At 40.4% G+C, this 21138-nt stretch overlaps 1 protein-coding gene across 1 annotated transcript in view; it reads right to left on the reverse strand.

Annotated features, from left to right (window-relative positions):
- The window catches only part of FRMD4B (FERM domain containing 4B), a 216262-nt gene that overhangs the window by 40604 nt on the left and 154520 nt on the right, over positions 1–21138 (reverse strand). The window contains 4 exon segments of the mRNA XM_017859405.1: positions 5892–5978; positions 7996–8053; positions 11586–11651; positions 14334–14417. Of these exon segments, the coding sequence (XP_017714894.1) occupies positions 5892–5978; positions 7996–8053; positions 11586–11651; positions 14334–14417 (295 nt within the window).

A 21138-nucleotide genomic window follows, 5' to 3' on the forward strand; every position in this document is an offset into this window, starting at 1 on the left:
TTTTTTTTTTTTTCTTTAACTGAAAGTTCATCAGTCTCTAAGTCCAGATGTCTTGCCATTTGGAATTAAGTTCAGTTCTGGTATGTTTTCACATTCTCTAAGAGTTTGCAATGTCATATTCATACACAAAGGGAGGAATATAAAGTAAAACTGCTTATTGTCTTAATTTTTAATACCCTGAATGTTTGTGGTTTGTAATTTTGGATTAAAATTTTTTCCTTTAATTTGCATCACACCTTCAGGCATGATGGTTAATGAATTAGGAGGTGGAACAAGTGCTTACACATCTCTGAAAACAGAAATTTGAGAGTCGAGGCCACGCGTGGTGGCACACATCTGTATTCCCAGAACTTTGGGAGGCTCAGGCGGGTGGATCACCTGAGGTCAGGAGTTTGAGACCAGCCTGACCAACATGGTGAAACTCCATCTCTGCTAAAAATACAAAATTAGCCAGGCATGGCCCATGCCTGTAATTCCAGCTACTTGGGAGGCTGAGGCAGAAGAATTGCTTGAACCCAGGAAGCAGGGGTTGCAGGGAGCTGAGCTGAGATCGTGCCATTGCACTCCAGCCTGGGCAACAAGAGTGAAATGCCATCTCAAAAAAAAAAAAAAAAAAAAAAAGAAATAAAGAAAATTTGAGAGTGGATTCTTAGCTGTGGTTTTGTAGCAATGTTGTGTCCCTCTCTAACCAGTGATCCAAGAATATTTCCCATACTCTTTTATTGTCTGTCCTCTCACTACTACTAATGATGATGGTATATCAGCTATGGTGCTAAATTTGTCCTCTAGGTCTTACAACCACCCTACACAGTTGGTGGCAATACCCTTGTACAGATGAGAAAACCACTTTTAAAGAGAGATTAAACAACATGCTCAAGGTGGCATAGTAAATAGACACCAGGGGCAGAGGTTGGGATGCCTCCCCAACTCTTGCCCTGCATCACTGTACTACATACTGATTGAAAATAACTTGTTGGCACCCTGGACTGGCAAAAACACCATATAAATAAAAGACTTGAAGAGCATCTGCTGGATGCCCTGGGAAGTAGAACAAATACCTCCCCACCCTCAACATTCACAGGTGATACTGATACAGAAAGGTCTGAAGGTCACTGCTGGGAGATCTTGGAACAACTCCTTTTCAAAACAGCTTTTCGGCATCAGTTTACTTATTCTTAATACTTATTCTCAGTACATTTCCCTCCTTCTGGCCTGCTTTTAAGCCACATAATTGCAACAAGATAGGATGTGGCTCAAGAGGCTGAGCACCTTAAGGCCTCTCATTATAGTCTTTGTTTCATTCGAGTTTGCCAATTTGACCTTCATTCCTGCTGGTCCATTGGTAAACTTGCAGCCTGCACAGGTCCACACAAACAGCTGAAGCATGATCCTCCTTTAATAGAAGGCTGTGCTCATGGTCCTTTAAATTATGCATTCTTTCATTTGTGCAAACTAGGCCAGGAGAAGGACTTGTAGAACAGCCTCAATCCTTACATTGTCTGGACATAAAAATAAATATACGGAAGCAAAATCCATTGTCAGATTTTAACAAAAGAAGAAAAGAAGAAACAAGCAATGGAACAGAGTAGACATCCCCTTAAAAAAATGGAGAAAGAGAAGGCAAGAAAGTGATAACATGGGCCAGGCACGGTGGCTCACGCCTATAATTCCAGCACTTTGGGAGGCCGAGGCGGGAGGATTGCCTGAGGTCAGGAGTTCGAGACCAGCTTGGCCAGCATGGTGAAAACCCGTCTCTACTAAAAATACAAAAATTAGCCAAGCGTGGTGGCAGGAGCCTGTAATCCCAGCTCCTCGGGAGGCTGAGGTAGGAGAATCGCTCGAACCCGGGAGGCGGAGGTTGCAGTGAGCCGAGATCGTACCATTGCACTCCAGCCTGGGCAACAGAGTGAAACCCTGTCTCAAAAACAAAACAAAAAAAAAAAAAAAAAAAAAAAGAAAAGAAAAGAAAAAAAAAAGCGATAACACAAGAAGGACTGCGTGGGGTCTTTTTAAAAATTGAGTGGCATGTTTTGGAAATGAAACAGAAGAACTCTGCAAATTCAAAAAAGGAAGTAGCTTCTGATCCTTTTCTAGACTCTGGAATGAACAAGCAAACCTGATTATGATAAGTGTCAAGCAATATTTGCCAATTTCTATGAAACTGTGAACGTAAAGAAAGGCTTGTGAGTCATGAGTACAGGAGAGGAAATTAACTGCAATATTGACTGTGCAGATTCTGATTCACCACTATTTTGGGAGAAAGCCTGGTTGCTGTTAGCAAATGCATTTATATTCTGCTGGAAGCTCAATCTTATCAAGCCACTTTAGCTAATAAATTACTTATGAGTTGCTTTAAGTAATATTTTACTTGGAAGATTCAGAAAACCAGTAAGTTTTCTGAATAACCAATTATTTTCTGAAATAACTCCTGAGTGTTATTTCTGAAGTAAAATTCAGAAGAGAAAAAAGTTAGCAAAAAAATCTCAATACAAGTGAGGTCTACCTTAAGAAAACATGATAGGCAGTATTTTGGTCTTGCAAAATAGATAAACTAGGGTAAAGTATTTGCTTTGACTGCGGTTTTTTATTATGCTCTGCAAACTCTCTCCACTCCTGCAAATGGAAACAAGTATGATGTCCATCAAAAGTGAAGTGGTTAAAGAAAGTATTTATTTCCACATCATGAAACACTAGGCAGCTTTAAAAAAAGTGAAAAGAAATCGGTTTATAAGTAAGCTAGAGAAAAATGGCAGGTATGAAACAACTGTATATATTAGATTTCTCTGTCTTTGTAAATGCTTAGAATATACACTGACAAAATCCAAATGAACTGGTACCATTTTTTTTAACAGTCGCTGGTTGTCATGGGGGAAAAAATGGGGATTGCAGAAGACTTCCTCCCCAATGCATTGTTTTGTAGTGTTTGCTGCCATTTTTTTCCTTGCCCTTGTGAATATTTCTTACTCTGGCGAAGAAAAAAAAAAGAAAAAGAAAAAGCTAACAATAAATAAAATTGATTTTAAAAAATATTTGAAAAAATTGGGTATCCTTCATTTCTAATATTATTGATTAGAAATTAGGCTTTAGAAGTCAATTTTTGAAATGCAAGCAGGAACAATAGTACTTATATTCCTTCTGGAAATTAATTAGGTAGTCCTTAAATTGATCTTGGTCACAGAGCTTATAGAATAAAAATGTTAATATACGATTACAAACATGCTCTCTCTGTCCTCTACTGCTTGTTGAATGATGCACGGTTGCTTTCATTGATTTTTTTTTTTTTTTTTTTTCCTGACACAAGGTTTTGCTCTGTCACCCAGGCTGGTGTGCAGTGGCATGATCATAGTTCATTACAGCCTCAACCTCCCAGGCTCAAGTGATCCTCCTACCTCAGCCTCCTGTATAACTGGGACTACAGGCATTTGCCACCAGGCCTGGCTAATTTTTTTAAAGTTTTCTTTTTTATTCTCTTTTTTTTGTAGAGATGGGGTCTTGTCACATTGCTCAGGCTGGACTTGAACTCCTGGCCTTAAACAGTCCTCCCATCTTGACCTCCAAAAGCACTGGGATTACAGGCATGAGCCACCACACTCAGCCTTATCAATAATTTCTAGTAAGAAGCCTCAATGCCCTACTAGCCTGATCCAGGAAAGCTGGATCAGTATTGGAGGTTGGGGGTGGTGGGGATATGGCTTTCCCTAATCTACCCTTTTGTGTTATCTGTGTCAGTTTCACAACCATAAAATGGGGAAAAGAGGGGAGTTTTATTTATTTTCACAACTCATGGAAGACTGTGTGCACCGACTGAAGCTGCATGGACACTTAGAAGATGAAGAGTATGTATGATTATAGGGCTGCTTTATAAAGAGAATGGCTGTTTTTCTCACATACATTAAAGCAAGAGACAGATAGAAATGATAGGAGTTATTTAAGGCTGTGATGTCGGGTTGTGATAATGCAGGTAGCTGACCATCGTCTGTTATTAGAGGTCACTGTTTTACTCCTGTGCTTTCAGTGATGGCAGGATGGCACAGGGAGAGTGGAGTGGCAAAACCAACCAGGGCAGCATGAGTCAGTCTTGATGTCGCTGTAATACCGAAGGAGGCCAAGAGCAGCTGCATGGTGATCTATATGGATTCTTCAACTCTTATATGTGCAAAAACGTGTTGTACACTTGAGCTTGGATCAAGAGAAGCAGATTCAGCTGGGCACAGTGGCTCATGCGTGTAATCCCAGTGCTTTGGGAGGCTAAGGTGGGAAGACTGCTTGAGCCCAGGAGTTCAAGACCAGTCTGGGAAAAATAGCCAGACTTTGTCTCTGCAGAACACTTTCTAAAAATTATCTGGGCACAGGTGCATGTGCCTGTAGTCCCAGCTACTTGGGAGGCTGAGGTGGAAGGATTGCTTGAGCCAGGGAAGTCGAGGCTGCAGTGACCTGTGATCAGGCCACTGCACTCCAGCCAATGGAACACAGCGAGACTCATCTAAAAAAATAATAATAATAATGAATTTTTTTTTTTTTTTTTGAGACGGAATCTCACCCTGTCGCCCAGGCTGGAGTGCAGCGGCGTGATCTTGGCTCACTGCAACCTCTGCCTCCCAGGTTCAAGCAATTTTCCTGCCTCAGCCTCCTGAGTAGCTGGGACTATAGGCGCATGCTGTTATGCCCAACTCATTTCTTGTAGTTTAGTAGAGACGGGGTTTTATCATGTTGCCCTGGCTGATCGCAAACTCCTGAGCTCAGGCAATCCACCAGACTCGGCCTCCCAAAGTGCCGGGATTACAGGCGTGAGCTACCATGCTCAGCTAATAATGAATTTTTAAAAAACAGCTTCATAATAAAATTTTAAATTGACATTAATGTTAGTTATTTAGCCCTGGAAATCCAAATCTGATAGATTGTGACCCTCTTTTTTTTTTTTTATTTTGAGATGGAGTTTCTCTCTGTTGCCCAGGCTGGAGTGAAGTGGCACGATCTTGTCTCACTGTAATCTCTGCCTCCCAGGTTCAAGCAATGCTCATGCCTCAGCCTCCCGTGTAGCTGGGATTACAGGTGCCTGCTACCACATGTGGCTAATTTTTCTATTTTTAGTAGAGACGGGGTTACACCATGTTGATCAGGCTGGTCTCAAATTCCTGACCTCCTGATCTGCCCGCCTTGGCCTCCCAAAGTGCTGGGATTACAGACAGGAGTCACCATATCCGGCCTGTGACCCTTTAATAAATAGCACACAACTGATTTTTCTCTACAAAAAGCAGACATGTTCACTGCAGAAAATTGTGAAACAGAGATAATAGCATCAGAAGAAAGATGACTTATACCTGCATCATTGAGAGATCACTAGCACCAAAAAATTTGGCTGATGTCTTTATTATTCATTTATATGTCTACCATCCAATTCAAATATGTATATGTATAAATGTACATACAAAATTTACAAAATAAATGGCATCATCCTGTTCATACTAACATGAAATAGAAACCTAATGGTGTGAGCTTGTGGCTGGGCATGGTGGCTCACGCCTATAATCCCAGCATTTTGGGAGGCCAAGGTTGGCGGATCATTTGAGGTCAGAAGTTTGAGACCAGCCTGGCCAACATGACAAAACCCCGTCTCTACTAAAAGTACAAAAATTAGCCAGGTGTGGTGACGCATGTCTGTAATTCCAGCTACTTGGGAAGCTGAGGGAGGAGAATCGCTTGGACCCAGGAGGTGGAGGTTGCAGTGAGCCACTATCACCTCACTGCACTCCAGCTTGGACAACAAAGCAAAACTCCGTCTCAAAAAAACCCAAAAACCCCCAACAGCCTAATGGTGTGTGCTTGTCAACTATGTTGTGATTAACATCTTTTGAACAGTTCAAAGTTCTCCTAAAGTGATTCGAACTTACCTTCCGAGGCTTCACCTTGTCTTGTATATCATACTGGCCAATTCCCTTATAGCTGATTCCAAGCCACCAAGGAAGTCCTTGCTTATCCTAGAAGTTGAAAAAGCATGAGAACCAAGACCTAGCTGTTAACTCTTCTAGAAATGAATAAAATTTACCAATTTCACCTTTTTTTTTTTTCCTTGAGACAGAGTCTCATTCTGTCACCAGGCTGGAGTGCAGTGGCATGATCTCGACTCACTGCAACCTCTGCCTCTGGGTTTGAGTAATTCCCCTGCCTCAGCCTCCCGAGTAGCTGGGATTACAGGTGTGCACCACCATGCCTGGCTAATTTTTTGTATTTTAGTAGAGATGGGGTTTCACTATGTTGGCTAGGATGGTCTTGATCTCTTGACCTCATGATCTGCCCACCTCAGCCTCCCAAAGTGCTGGGATTACAGGCGTGAGCCATCACGCCCGGCAATTTCACCTCTTAACAAGCATCAGCAAGTCAAAATAAAGCTGTCTTGATAAACAGAACATTATTTAAAAACCTAACTTGTTACTAAAACATCTTGGAGTTTCTTCAAATAGAATCTTTAAGTTGAAATAGTCCAATACTGTTAATACCATCAAAAAGAGTAAAGCATTACTGTTTTGGTTAAACAGTTGGAGAAAATAAATAAAATGTAAGTAATTCAACTAAGAATTAATCCAGTAAAAAGCCAGTTATCCATTAAAAAAAAAAAAAAGCTCTTTCTCTCTTAATTAGTAACCAGTTATAAAAGGTTGGGGACGCTTCCAAAGAATTACAAAGATGAGAAAAGTGGTTCCAATTCCTGATGTTTATAAAACAATTAACAATGAACATGGGGATATTGAAAACCCTTTTGGAGAACTGTACAATTCAATGACAGGATGTTTGAATAATTGGTTTGAGGTACACATGGGGAGGTGAGTAATATTTTTTTCATAAATTTATCTTTTATGTTTTGCCAAAGCATAGAATATACTGACACAGGAAAGGAAAATTGAGGCTTAGACAGATTCCTATATGCAAACTGGAGTCAGTAGAAATTAAAGTTAAATTGGAGGCTGGGCATGGTGGTTCATGCCTGTAATTCCAGCACTTTGGGAGCCTGAGGCGGGTGGATCACCTGAGGTCAGGAGTTAGAGACCAGCCTGGCCAACATGGTGAATCCCCATCTCTACCAAATATACAAAAAATGAGCCAGGTGTGGTGGTGCGTGCCTATAATCCCAGCTAATCTGGGGGCTGAGGCAGGAGAATCGCTCAAATCTGGGAGGCAGAGGTTGCAGTGAGCTGAGATCACGCCACTGCACTCCAGCCTGGGCAGTAGAGCTAGACTCCATCTCAAGAAAAAAAAAAAAATTTAAAAAGTATTAATATAAAAAAAAAAGAAAAAAAAAAAAAAAGTTAAATGTGGTACTGATTTTAGCACAAGTATTCTCATTATGTAAATATTTTTTATCTAATTTCCCATCATTTTGAATTGTATAGAGATATGAACATTATCATAACATGAAAAGTCAATCAAGAACTGATCAATTATAAAATTATTTCTCTTCCAAACAAGACATCCTTAACACTTTCATCTCATCATCTCAAAATATCTGTCAATCTCTCTCTGCTTATAAACATCTGAAAATACTTTTCATCATCTCAAAATATTTCTTTGTTAATCTTTCCCCACTTATAAAACACCTGAAAATACAGTGTATGTAATACACTGATTGAAACATGGTATTGCAAATCCTGTTAAAATTTCAGCATTTCATGAAGCTGTTGAAATAACGCTGGAGACTGCATAATTTTCTAACAAAAGCACTCTCAAATGAAGATCTGGTAGTGCTAGAAAGGTGGCCAACTGGAAAAAGGACCGATCAGCAAGCAAAGGTGTTTCAAAAGAGAATGATCTGAACATCTTAGGACGAAGAGAGGTCTTGGAAAAACATTTTACCATAGTAAGTATTTTGCAAAAATAATGTGCTTTATAATTTGCTACAAATGGCAAGATATAATCAGCCTTTTATATATTACGAGAAAACTTGGTATTGTGCAATAACTCTCAATAATCATGAAAGCTTTGTTATGTAAAACGATTTACCTTTACTGCATAATAATGGACACCATAAGTTGGTAGAGCTTCTACTATTTTCATATACCTATAGAAAATAAACATGTATCACAATCTTATTAAAATAGTTATTTTCTCATTTGGGAAAAGTGATTTAAAGAAACACCATGTTTCTACTTTCCTCATTATCAGAATAATTAATAAGTTTCACTCAAATAGAAACAGAATAAACTACTTTGGGGAGTAACATACTTTAGCTTATCCAAATGTTAGGAAAATGCTAATAGAACCTCAATTTCAAAATTACAGAAAATGTTACTTTCCACACATTCAAATGTTTATGGATTAGGAATGTACTGTATTATAAACTCCACTTGCACGTGTTTTTAAAGTAAACCCCTAATGATGCAAGCAATGAGCACCAACTTTTGGGTCATACTCATAAGTTAAACAATAAAGCTATTCCATATATTGCTTGTGGTAGAGGTTACATAACTAGAAACATCTGTCAAAACTCCTAGAAAGATATACTTTAAAACTATGAATTATGTAAACCTGACTTAAAAAATATGTCCCCTCCCCCCCCAGGCCGGGCGCAGTGGCTCACGCCTGTAATCCCAGCATTTTGGGAGGCAGAGGCGAGTGGATCACCCGAGGTCAGCAGTTCAAGACCAGCCTGGCCAACATGATGAAACCCCGTCTCTACTAAAAATACAAAAATTAGCTGGGTGTTGTGGCGGGCACCTGTAATCCCAGCTATTTGGGAGGCTGAGGCAGAAGAATTGCTTGAATTCCGGAGGTGGAGGTTGCAGTGAGCCGAGATTGCACCATTGCACTCCAGCCTGGATGACAGAGCGAGAATCTGTCAAAAAAAAAAAAAAAAAAAAAGTCCCCCCAAAATAAAAATTAAAGCGATGATGCCGCTACTTGCTATTTTTAATTCAGCAGTGTTTATTGTACACCTTTAAGCCTTTGGAGTGGACTAAATTGTGTAATGCTTCCTCTCTGCCCTCAGGGAACTGAGGCTCTGTTTTAACACAAGTAGCTTTTTAATGACATTTTGATGATCAATTTCTCCAGAAACTGTAATCAATAATTTGACATATTTTTTAAAAGTAAATGACCTACATGTAAATGAATATAAGAGGTTAAATGTGTCAAGGTCATGCAGCAACTAAACTGCAGAGTCAGAATTCTAACAAAATGGGCCGGACTCCACATCCTAGAGCCTTAACCACCAAGTGAAACCGTCTCTTAGATGAAGCCACACAATAATGATCAGAAGACTCTGCATTTGAGCATGGATACTTTTTTTTTTTTTTTAATTGTTTTTTAGGTTCCAGGGTACTTGTGCAGGATGTGCAGGTTTGTTACATAGGTAAATGTGTGCCATGGTGATTTGCTGTACCTAACAACCCATCACCTAGAGATTAGGGCCAGCATGCATTAGCACTTTTCCCCAATGCTCTCTCCCACCCCAGACCTCTCCTGACAGGCCCCGGTAAGTGTTGTCCCCCTCCCTGTGTCCATGTGTTCTCATTGTTCAGCTCCTACTTATAAGTGAGAACAAGTGGTGTTTGGTATTCGGTTCCTGCATTAGTTTGCTGAGGATAATGGCTTCCAGCTTCATACATGTCCCTGCAAAACACATGATCTCATTCCTTTTTATGGCTACATAGTATTCTATGGTGTGCATGTACCACATTTTCTTTAAATTGATCCAGTCTATCATTGATGGGCATTTGGGTTGATTCCATGTCTTAAGCATGGGACTTTGTAATATACAGTCACGTATTGCTTAACAATGAAGATACATTCTGAGAATTGTGTTGTTAGGTATTTCTGTCCTTGTGCACACATCATGGAGTGCACTTACACAAACCCAGATGGTAGAGCCTACTACACAGTTAGGCTATATGGTACGGCCTATTGTTCCTACAGGTTCCTAGGCTACCATCCTGTACGGCATGTTACTGAGCTGAAATATTGTAGACAATTATAATACAATGGTAAGTATTTGAGTATCTAAACATAGAAAAGATATAGTAACAATATGGTATTATAATCCTATGGGCCCACCATTGTATATGTGGACAGAAATGGTACATGACTATACTCACTAGTTTACTCTAAAACCCTTAATGGAAATTGTCACTACTTCTTTTTACTTTTCAGTTCAGAAAACATGCACAATGAATTAAAATGTCAAGGATCCAACTTCAGGATGCTAACTTCTGATTTCTGCTGCAAAGATAATAGAAGGTGTGTTTTGATAAAAATGAGATTAGAGGCTGGGCACAGTGGCCCACGTTTGCAATCCCAGCATTCTGGGAGGCCGAGGTGGGAAAATTATTTGAGATCAAGAGTTTGAGACCAGCCAGGCCAACATGGGGAAACCGTCTCTACTAAAAATACATAAATTAGCTGGGCATAGTGGCACGCGCCTGTATCATCCAGCTACTCAGGAGGCTAAGGCATGAAAATTGCTTGAACCCAGGAGGCGGAGATTGCAGTGAGATAAGATTGCATCACTGCACCCCAGCCTGGGTGACAGAGGGAGACTCTGTCTCAAAAAAAAAAAAAAAAAAAAAAAAAAAAAAAAAAAAAAAAAGAGAGAGAGATTAGAGCAAAGAAGTAGGAGTGTGAGGAAAATCTACAATCTCCAAGTCCTTATTTCAGTTTTCACAGGCATAGAAATAATTTTAAAAGTTTAGTGTAGCAACTTCTTTTTTTTTTTTTTTTGAGACAGAGTTTCTTTCTTGTCGCCCGGCTGGAGTGCAATGGTGCAATCACGGCTCACTGCAACCTCTGCCTCCCCGGTTAAAGCAATTCTCCTGCCTCAGCCTCTCAAGTAGCTGGGATTGCAGGCGACTGCCAACATGCCCGGCTAATTTTTGTATTTTTAGTAGAGATGGGTTTTCACCATGTTGGCCAGGCTGGCATCGAACCCCTGACCTCAGGTGATTCGCCCACCTCAGCCTCCCAAACTGCTGGGATTACAGGCATGAGACACTGTGCTGGCCTATTCTTAATAATGGGTGGTAACTCTGTAAGTCACAAAATGTAGAACTACGTTACAACAGCTAATTCTTAGTAGCATGAAGAAACAGATTATCTAACACCAATATACTATACACTCGACTCAAAGTAGAGTCACAAACTGGGGGACAAAACAGGGCCTCTAGATAGGTTTTATTTGGCTAACATTATATTAAATTTTCTTTAAATTACTTCCCAATGAGATAAGATTTAAAAATCTGAATTTCCAGCTTCTCTTGGAAAACAAAGGATCTGGCAACATTATGCCTGAATTCTAAAGCTGAGTAACCTTGCCTGTACTTAGGATGAAAGCTCACCTGTTTACCACAGTCCCCATCATTCCCTATTGCCCTACATCTGGCCTACATTTCTCATTTTTGTTACCTGCCTGACACTGGTAGGTATCTAAGTTGGTGACACCAATGTATAGAATGACCCAATACATTTTCTAATTCATGGTAAGATATTTCTAACCAGATAAGGATTATGTTCACAACAACTACACAACAGGAATCATTTCAAGTGACACCTTCAAATGAGAGATATTAAAATTATATCTAAGCAAAAGGAAAGATACTTACTGAACCACAGCCTGACCCCGAGTGAGACCTTTGATTTTCAAATAATGCTCAATTACCCTGTCCTCACTGTAAAACAAAGAAATGAGAAGGATTGCAATGCATGATTATCTGAGGTACAGGCAGTTTCCACATTATCAGCAAACTTGAGAGAGAAAACCTTCAGCAACTTATTTGGTAGACAGAATTTGGCTTTTGTTTCTGTAGGAGATGGATTCCTGAACTTCAGACATTTGACTGCCTGCATTATCATCTTTAACTTATATTTTATGTAGCATATTTATATAATATATATATTGCTACCTTTAAAACTTAAAGCACATGGCTAGGCGCGGTGGCTCACGACTGTAATCCCAGCACTTTAGGACGCTGAGGTCAGGAGATTGAGACCATTCTGGCTAACACAGTGAAACCCCGTCTCTACTAAAAATACAAAAAAGTAGTTGAGCGTGGTGGCACGTGCCTATAGTCCCAGTTACTTGGGAGGCTGAGGCAGGAGAATCACTTGAACCTCAGAGGTGGAAGTTGTAGTGAGCCGAGATAGAGCCATTGCACTCCAGCCTAGGCGATAAGAGTGAAAATATGTCCCCCCCCCCAAAAAAAAACTTAAAGCTCAGTGGCTCATACCTGTATTCCCAGCATTTTGGGAATCTGAGGCAGCCAGATCGCCTGAGGTCAGGAGTTTGAGGCCAGCCTGGCCAACATGGTGAAACCTCATCTCTACTAAAAACACAAAATTAGTGGGATGTGGTGGCACACGCCTGTAATCCCAGCTACTTAGGAGGCTGAGGCACGACAATCACTTGAACCCAGGAGGTGGAGGTTGCAGTGAGCCGAGATTGCGCTGTTGCACTCCAGCCTGGGCAGCAAGAGCGGAACTCCAACACAAAAACAAAAAACAAACAAAAACTTAATTTACTAGAAAAGGAAACAATATTAATTTCTCAAATGGAAAATGATCTTTTGCCATAATTGGATGGACTATAATACATATAAAATAATGATATCAAATGTTAGTTGTAGAACATTATTGAAGAAATTTTGAGCATAAGGCCTATCCGCTTTTTGGTTAAAACAGGGAGATCAGCAAGTGTTAGGCATTAAAGACTTTCTCCTTGAATGATTCAGAAAGATTTTAAAAGAATTTAAACTGCTTCTGAGTCTGTGCAATCTAAAATACTCTATTATCACCACTTACAGACACATTGCTTTAGGAGAAAACCCTTTTATTGCCCTAGAGCAAAACCTGTTGACTGGAAAGGAAATCTCAAATATAACCTAGAAGATGAAGTATTTCTATCTCCATATGACTAGTCATCATTAGTAATGTCTTTTTTTAATTATTATTAAAACTATCAAGGTCAGGTGCAGTGGCTCAGGTCTGTAATCCCAGCACTTTGGGAAGCCAAGGCAGGTAGATCACGAGGTCAGGAGTTCGAGACCAGCCTGGCCAACATGGTGAAACCCCGTGTCTAATAAAGATACAAAAAATTAGGTGGGCATCATGCCGCGTGCCTGTAATCCCAGCTATTTGGGAGGCAGAGGCAGGAGAATTGCTTGAACCCAGGAGGCGGAGGTTGTAGTGAGTGGAGATCATGCCATTATACTCCAGCCTAGGCGACAGGGGGAGACGCTATCTCAAAAAAATAAAATAAAATAAAACTATCTCTTGGCTGGGCCCAGTGGTTCACACCTGTAATCCCAGCATTTTGGGAGGCTGAGGCAGGTGGATCACCTGAGGTCAGGAGTTTGAGACCAGTCTGATCAACATGGTGAAACCCTGACTCTACTAAAAATACAAAAATTAGCCGGGCGTGGTGGTGGGTACCTGTAATCCTCGCTATTTGGGAAGCTGAGGCACCAGAATCACTTGAACTAGAGAGGTGGAGGTTGCAGTGAGCCGAGTTCACGCCACTGCACTCCAGCCTAGGTGACAGAGCAAGACTGTCTCAAAACAAACAAACAAACAAACAAACAAACAAACAAACAAACAAACGAAACTATCACTTGAAAATGACATGGTTAGCAGTTTCCAGAGTCAAGATGCTGTGTAGCCTCAGCACTTACTTTCACTGTATATTTGGGAATATACTTCCAACTTCATACTAAACGTCTCAATATTGAATATTTATTTGGTAATGTCTATTTTGTAACATTTTAGTGGAAAGAAAAACCATCTTGAGGATTCAGACTAAAACCAAAGAGAATGTATTTAACAAGAATATAAGTATTTCAAGGGAAAACGTAATTTAGGAAAAAAATGTGGGATGAAAATGGATACTATGGATTCATTAAAGTACAAACAACTAAACCAACTCAATATATGCAATAACGAGCTGTAGTAGAAACCTCTGGTCATTATGAAAGTCTCCGATCCAAGGAAATCTGTATTTTATAACACTTATATTGCATTCTGCCAGATTAAAGCTGCATTACACAGTGACTGCACATATACTGAATATTATATATTCACCTAGAAGCATACTCTACAGACATTTTATGCACTTGAAAGAAACATCAGCCAGCCGCTCTTTGCAAATGACAGCAAGACATGTCTTAGTATAATGACCTCCAGTAAGCTTCGAGTACATCCTTTCACCGAAAGGATCAAGGTCTACCTATGGTTACTTTATACAATTGATGGGCAATTTGATATTTTTCTCACTTACATTTCTTTTAATGCCCTGAAAAGCATGTAGTTCTGAATGGATGCTATGAGAATGGGTCACCTGTTATGTGGATTTGGCTTACCAGTAGGCAAGGGATGGATGCTCCTGAAGAGTTTTGGTTGGAAAGGCTGGTAATGTCTTTAAATCTTTCCTGGCATTCTCATCACTAAAAAGAAACGGAATATGATAACGTCAGGTACTGCTATCCAAAAAATTATCCAAGCTGGTCACCAAATGAATGAGATAAAAAAAATAACTATTTACAGCATCTTGAAGCCAACATACACATGGTTATGGACTCTAACTAGAAACAGCCCCCAAATTTAACAACTGAGTTCCATGATGAGATGTTGAAGTTTATAATATTGTCTGCATGTGTCTATTTTACACATAACTATGATTATAACTGTACATTTTTCACATTGGATTTTTACAGAACCTTCTTCACATTTCATTATCCACTTTCTCCGTGTTCCTACAGTATCGTACTAATTATCTTTAGTGGCTACATAATATTCATCATGGTGGAATACTGGTTATCATGAAACCATTCACATAACATCACCAGTTTTTCATAATAGATATCATTTCAATGAAAAGGTTTATGTAGTTGTTTATATTACTCTTCTGTTACTTCCTTACAACCCTCTGAAATATAGCAGACCAACTCAGTCATCTGCAGAAATCTCTTGACTAGAAGACGACTGGAAAATGTGCTTCTAAGGAAACCCAAGGTATTTTCTTAAGTCACATTAAGTGAACTAAAATGTACCTCGTGTAAGGTTAGCTATTATCTAATTATAAAACGGCAAAATTCTAGTTGTCAAGAGAAAGGCGTGGTCTTTACAGAACTTTAAAAAAGGGAGAACGGGCCAGGCACGGTGGCTCACGCCTATAATCCCAGCACTTTGGGAGGCCAAGGCGGGTGGATCACGAGGTCAGGAGATCGAGACCACCCTGGCTAACATGGTGAAACCCCATCTCTACTAAATATACACACACACAAGCACAAATTAGCTGAGCTTGGTGGCAGGTGCCTATAGTCCCAGCTACTTGGGAGGCTGAGGCTGGAGAATGGCACGAACCTGGGAGGCGCAGCTTGCAGTGAGCTGAGATCACACCACTGCACTCCAGCCTGGGCAACAGAGTGAGACTCCGTCTCAAAAAAAAAAAAAAAAAAAAAAAAAGGGAGAACAGGTAATATTATCCAGTCACAGTTGGTTATGAGAGAAAATACTCTAACTGCTGAGTATTTAAGGATACAATCTATGAGGAAAAGAACATGATTATCTAGAGCCTATTAGAGCATAGAATAAGTACATGAAACAGCTACTCAAAATTCTGATCAAATTGGTGTTCATCAAACAGCATAACGCTAACTCTTCCTACCTTCCACCTCTTCCTATCTTTACCACTAGCTACCCTTCGATAAAAGGCTCCCAAGTGCCAGATACCATGCAACACACTTCTTGGGTATTATTTAACTCACGTAAGGCTCACCACAAGCATTCCCATGCAGTAGATACTATTATTATCTATTGAAGTAGATGAGCCCCCCAGCTGGAAGACCAAACATTGAACCATTTCTTATTGCTATTATATTTCAAAGCCAGGGTTGTGGCCTTTCCTACAGGTGAAAGATCTAGCTTTCCAAATTACTACAGGAAATAGTCACTTGGCTCCTATTCTTACATAAGAATAAATCTCTCTATTCATTTGAAATCTGAGTGTTATGGCTTAACCACACTGACAATCTCGGGAAACTGGTTTGTGCTTCCTGAAAATCAAAATATACCACAATCCAATCCATTCATATTAAAGGTCAAACTGTCAACTCCCAGTATATTTATTTTTCTTAATAATCTCTTTTATGTTCTGTCTGGCATACCACATTTACTTTTTTTTTTTTTTTTTTCCAAACCCAAGACTGATACATTTACTTCTAAATTGTGATTTTTTTTATGAAGGGCAAATGCATGCATATATTCAAAAATGATAAATTCAGGACAACATCATGTTATGAATCATCCACATCAACCACACGCTTGTTGTTGTATCTGGATCCAGGTGAACCATAGGCCATGTTTCAAGAACCCAGCCTAACATTCACTTACTTGGATTACAGTTAATTTTGTGGCAGTGGAGACCTCACTAGATTGGAAGTCGCTATTTATCATAAATTTATTTATTCAGTTAACAAAAATATGTAGAAATGAGTGTCACATGCTGGAATTGTTTTTAACTTATACAAATGAAGTCAGCCAAAAGGGAAAGGAGAATGGGGAAAGAAGTGAGGGAGAAATTTTATCTGCCATTCCATTCAATAAGCTCATGGTTGAGAATAAGTACAAAACAGGTGACTTGAAGCTGTTGTCCTTAGTCCTATGTCCCTCAAAGCACAAGCGTCTCATGACACTGAGATTTTTCTGGCATTCAGGCATTTAATACATGTCTGCTAAACTCAAGCAATCTTTATATCTAGTGCCTAAAGAAAGAGCTGTGTGTTTCAACTGGAGAAAAATATCACCTGTGTTGGATTTATTGAAAGATGAAGTTTAGTCTTCAGCATATCATTTTTCCAACAATTTTCAAGAGTAATTTGAACTATACACAATCAGAATCTACTCCAGTTATAAGATGTTATTTGTTTAGAAATTTTGGCTGAATAAATCAATAAATTACTAAAGGTTAATCATGAGAGCCAGTATCTGAGATAATGATGAATATTCACTCATTAAGACCTTTTTTTGGGTACTAATCAATCACTGAGAAGCAACTAAAATGTGCATTAATAGGGAAGTGGATTAGGGATCATTTTAAGGAGAATTTAGATTACCTTGAAAAAAAGTATTCTTAACCAGGCGCGGTGGCTCATGCTTATAATCCCAGCACTTTAGGAGGCTGAGGCGGGTGGATCACCTGAGGCCAGGAGTTTGAGACCAGCCTGACCAACATGATGAAACCCCGTCTCTACTAAAAATACAAAAGTTAGCTGGGCATGGTGGCAGGCGCCTGTAATCCCAGCTACTCAGGAGGCTGAGGCAGGAGAATCGCTTGAACCCGGGAGGCGAAGGTTGCAGTGAGCCGAGATCGTGCCATTGCACTCCAGCCTAGGGGACAAGAGTGAGACTTCGTCTCAAAAAAAAAAAAAAAAGTGGTTCTCAACATTGGCAATTTTGCCCCTCAGGGGACATTTAGCAACGTTTGAAGGCATTTTTGATAGTCGCAACTGAGGAAGGAGGTGTTACTGCCTTCTAATGGGTAGTTCCTACAATAGTTCCTACAATGCACAGGACAGCCCTCAACAACAAAGGATGATCGTGCCCAAAATGTCAATAGTGCTGAGATTGAGGAAACCCTGCCTTCAATTATAAGAATCCTGAAAATTCTACCATAATACTCTACAAAGCATATCTTTTAGACTTACAGAATTTTTCTCTTATGTCACTCTGAATATTAGACATCTCAGATGCAAATGTCTAATAGGGGCCAAGTGAGATAGGCATTAGAAAATCAACTGGGTAAGTGAGCTGAGAAATGGTAAGTAAAACTCACCATTAGACCCAGGGACAATGAGAAATGGTGTAAACTATGAAGAGAGAAGAACATCGCCCATGTTTCATATAAGATACAGATTTGACTGTGTGTGATGGAGATCAAAACTTTAGTTACTTTCTCTTCACGTAAGTCAGAGCTGGCTGGGCATGGTAGCTCATGCCTATAATCCCAACACTTTGGGAGACTGAGGTGGGAGGATCACTTGAGCCCAAGAGTTGGAGACCAACCTGGGCAACACAGTGAGACCTTGTCTCTACAAGAAATTTTTTAAAAATTAGCCAGGTGTCATGGCATGTGCCTGTGGTTTCGAATACTTGGGAGGCTGAAGTGGACCACTGGAACCCAGAAGTTCAAGGCTCTAGTGAGTTATGATTGCACCAATATATTACAGCCTGGGCAACCGAGTGAGATTCTCTTATTAAAAAAAAAAAAAAGAATGGAGAGAAGATGCCTTCTCAGTTTCTTGGTTTCTAGTTTCAGATAATTTGCTAACTGCAAATGGTCAGTAGTGAATGATTAAAGGAGACAAGTAATTTAGGCAAATTACTTGTCTTGCTACTTGTGGAATTTTGACTATTCCTCAAAATCACACTTTTTTTTTTTTTGAGGCTGGGTCTTGTTCTGTTGCCCAGGCTGGAGTGCAGTGGCTCAATCATGGCTCACTGCAGCCTCAACCTCCAGCCTCCAGGGCTCAAGTGATCCTCCCACCTCAGCCTCCCAAGTAGCTAGAATCACAGATGCATGCCACCATGCCTGGCTAATTTTAAACTTTTCATAGAGATGGGGTCTCACTATGTTGACCTGGCTGATCTCAAACTCCTGGCCTCCAGCAATCCTCCTGCCTTAGCTTCCCAAAATGCTGGGATTACAGACACGAGCCACCATGCCCAGCCCCCCAAAATTACATTCTCAGGGAAGAATATGGCCTTATTTCTTCACATTAGAAAAGGCTCCTGTTAATCCTCCAAATCTGGTCATTTGTACTATCACAAAATATCCCTTGTGAATATATAACATCACTTTCCTATAAGAAGCTGTTTAATATAGGAATTTTCCAGCATGCCATCACCGATATTTGAAGTGGTTGAGCTGTGGACATGACTATAACACTAAAAGAAAAAGCCAGCAGAATAATTAAAAGATGACTGAGACAGACAGCCTGGAAGAAAAAATAGGCTAAACTCTTCAACAAGCAGTGTATAGAAGTAGAAATTCAAATGGCCAACAGAAAAACAGTGTTCAACTTCATAAGTTATCAAGGAAATGCAAATTAAATCCTCAATTAATTACTAATACACACCAGACTATCAAACTTTTTTTTATTTTTGAAACGGAGTCTCACTCTGTTGCCAGGCTATAGTGCAGTGGTGCGATCTTGTTTGGTCCTAAACAAGGACCCAGGTTCAAGCGATTCTCCTGCCTCAGCCACCGGAGTACCTGGGACTACAGGTGCACGCCACCACGCCCGGCTACTTTTTGTATTTTCAGTAGAGATGGTGTTTCACCTTGTTGGCCAGGATGGTCTCTAACTCTAGACCTCATGATCAAGAGATAGACTGCACCCAGCCACACTATCAAACTTTTTTTTTTTTGAGATGGAGTCTCGCTCTGTCACCCAGGCTGGAATGCAGTGGCGCACTCTCGGCTCACTACAACCTCTTCCTCCCGGGTTCAAGCAATTCTCTGCCTCAGCCTCCTGAGTAGCTGGGGTTACAGGTGCCTGCCGCCACGCCTGGCTAATTTTTTTGTACTTTTAGTAGACAGGGTTTCACCAAGTTGGCCAGGCTGATCTTGAACTCCTGACCTAGTGATCCACTTGCCTCAGTCTCCCAAAGTGCTGGGATTACAGGCGTGAGTCACCGCGTCTGGTGACTATCAAACTTTTAAAACTCCAACAAGATCTAGTTTATATGGAGACATAGTGCAGTAGGAACTATCATCCATTACTAGTAAGAATGTCAATTGGTACAATCATTTTGAAAATTTGCATACCCTATAACCCAGTAATCCTCTGCTAGATATATTCCCTATAGAAACTTATATACAAGAATAAGATTTAGGGCCAGGCGCGGTGGCTCACGCCTGTAATTCCAACACTTTGGGAGGCTGAGGTGGGTGGATCACCTGAGGTCAGGAGTTTGAGACCAGCCTGACCAACACAGTGAAGCCTCACCTCTACTAAAAAAATACAAAAATTAGCCAGGCATGGTGGCAGGCACCTGTAATCCCAGCTACTCGGGAGGCTAAGGCAGGAGAATTGCTTGAACCCAGGAGGCGGAGGTTGCAGTGAGTTGAGATCGTGCCATTGCACACCAGCCTCAGCAACAGAGCAAGACTCTGTCTCAAAAAAAAAAAAAAAGATTTACACCAACATTGTTCACACAAAAGAACAACTCAAATATCCCATACCATTACAAATGCTCAAACTGTAATGTATTCAAGTAATAGAATACCATGCAGCAAAGAAAATAGACAATAGCTACACACAACATGAATTTCCCACATATTGAGCAAAGATACAAGACCCCAAATAAGAAACACAATCACTATTTCATGTACATAAAGGTTCAAAACAAACAAAAGGAAACTAGAAAGAATCACACATAAAGACAAGCGCCCGAACTCGTCTCATCTAGGAAGGGGCTGGTTAGTTCTTGGATGGGAGACAGCCTGGAAATACTGGGTGCTATAGGCTTAACAAAACAAAGACAGGAAAATATGTACCATAGAGTCAGAATGCCCATGAGGAAAGAGGGAATTTTATTGGAGGTAGGAAAGTACAATATACAATGAGGGGCAGGAGGCTTCTGGGGTCCTGGCAACATTCCTCACTGGCAGTGGTTATATGGCTGCATCCTCTTTTTTTTTTTTTCTCTGAGACTCTGTCACCCAAGCTGGAGTACAGTGGCATGATCTTGGCTAACTGCAACCTCCTCCTGCTGGGTTTAAGCGATTCTCCTGCCTCAGTCCTCCCAGCAGCTGGGACTACAGGTGTGCGCTACCATGCCCAGCCAATATCTGTATTTTTAGTAGAGACAGGGTTTTGCCATGTTGGCCAGGCTGTTACCGAACTCCTGACCTCAGGTGATCTGCCCGCCTCTGCCTCCGAAAGTGCTGAGATTATAGGATTGAGCCACCGTGTCCGGCCCAGCTGCATCCTTCTAATTTGTTCCTTATATCAATATACATGTTTTATGCATTCTTCTATGTGATATAATTCACAACAAAAATGGAATCAAGTATGGCCAGTTGAGTGGATGTGGGGAAAGCCGAAGTTCAAGCTCACTGCCCTGTTATGGTGAGGTGCTGCAATGGTGACGCAAGAGGTT

Source organism: Rhinopithecus bieti, unplaced genomic scaffold (genome assembly GCF_001698545.2).
Source record: "Rhinopithecus bieti isolate Rb0 unplaced genomic scaffold, ASM169854v2 scaffold_47418, whole genome shotgun sequence".
Lineage (NCBI taxonomy): Eukaryota > Metazoa > Chordata > Mammalia > Primates > Cercopithecidae > Rhinopithecus > Rhinopithecus bieti.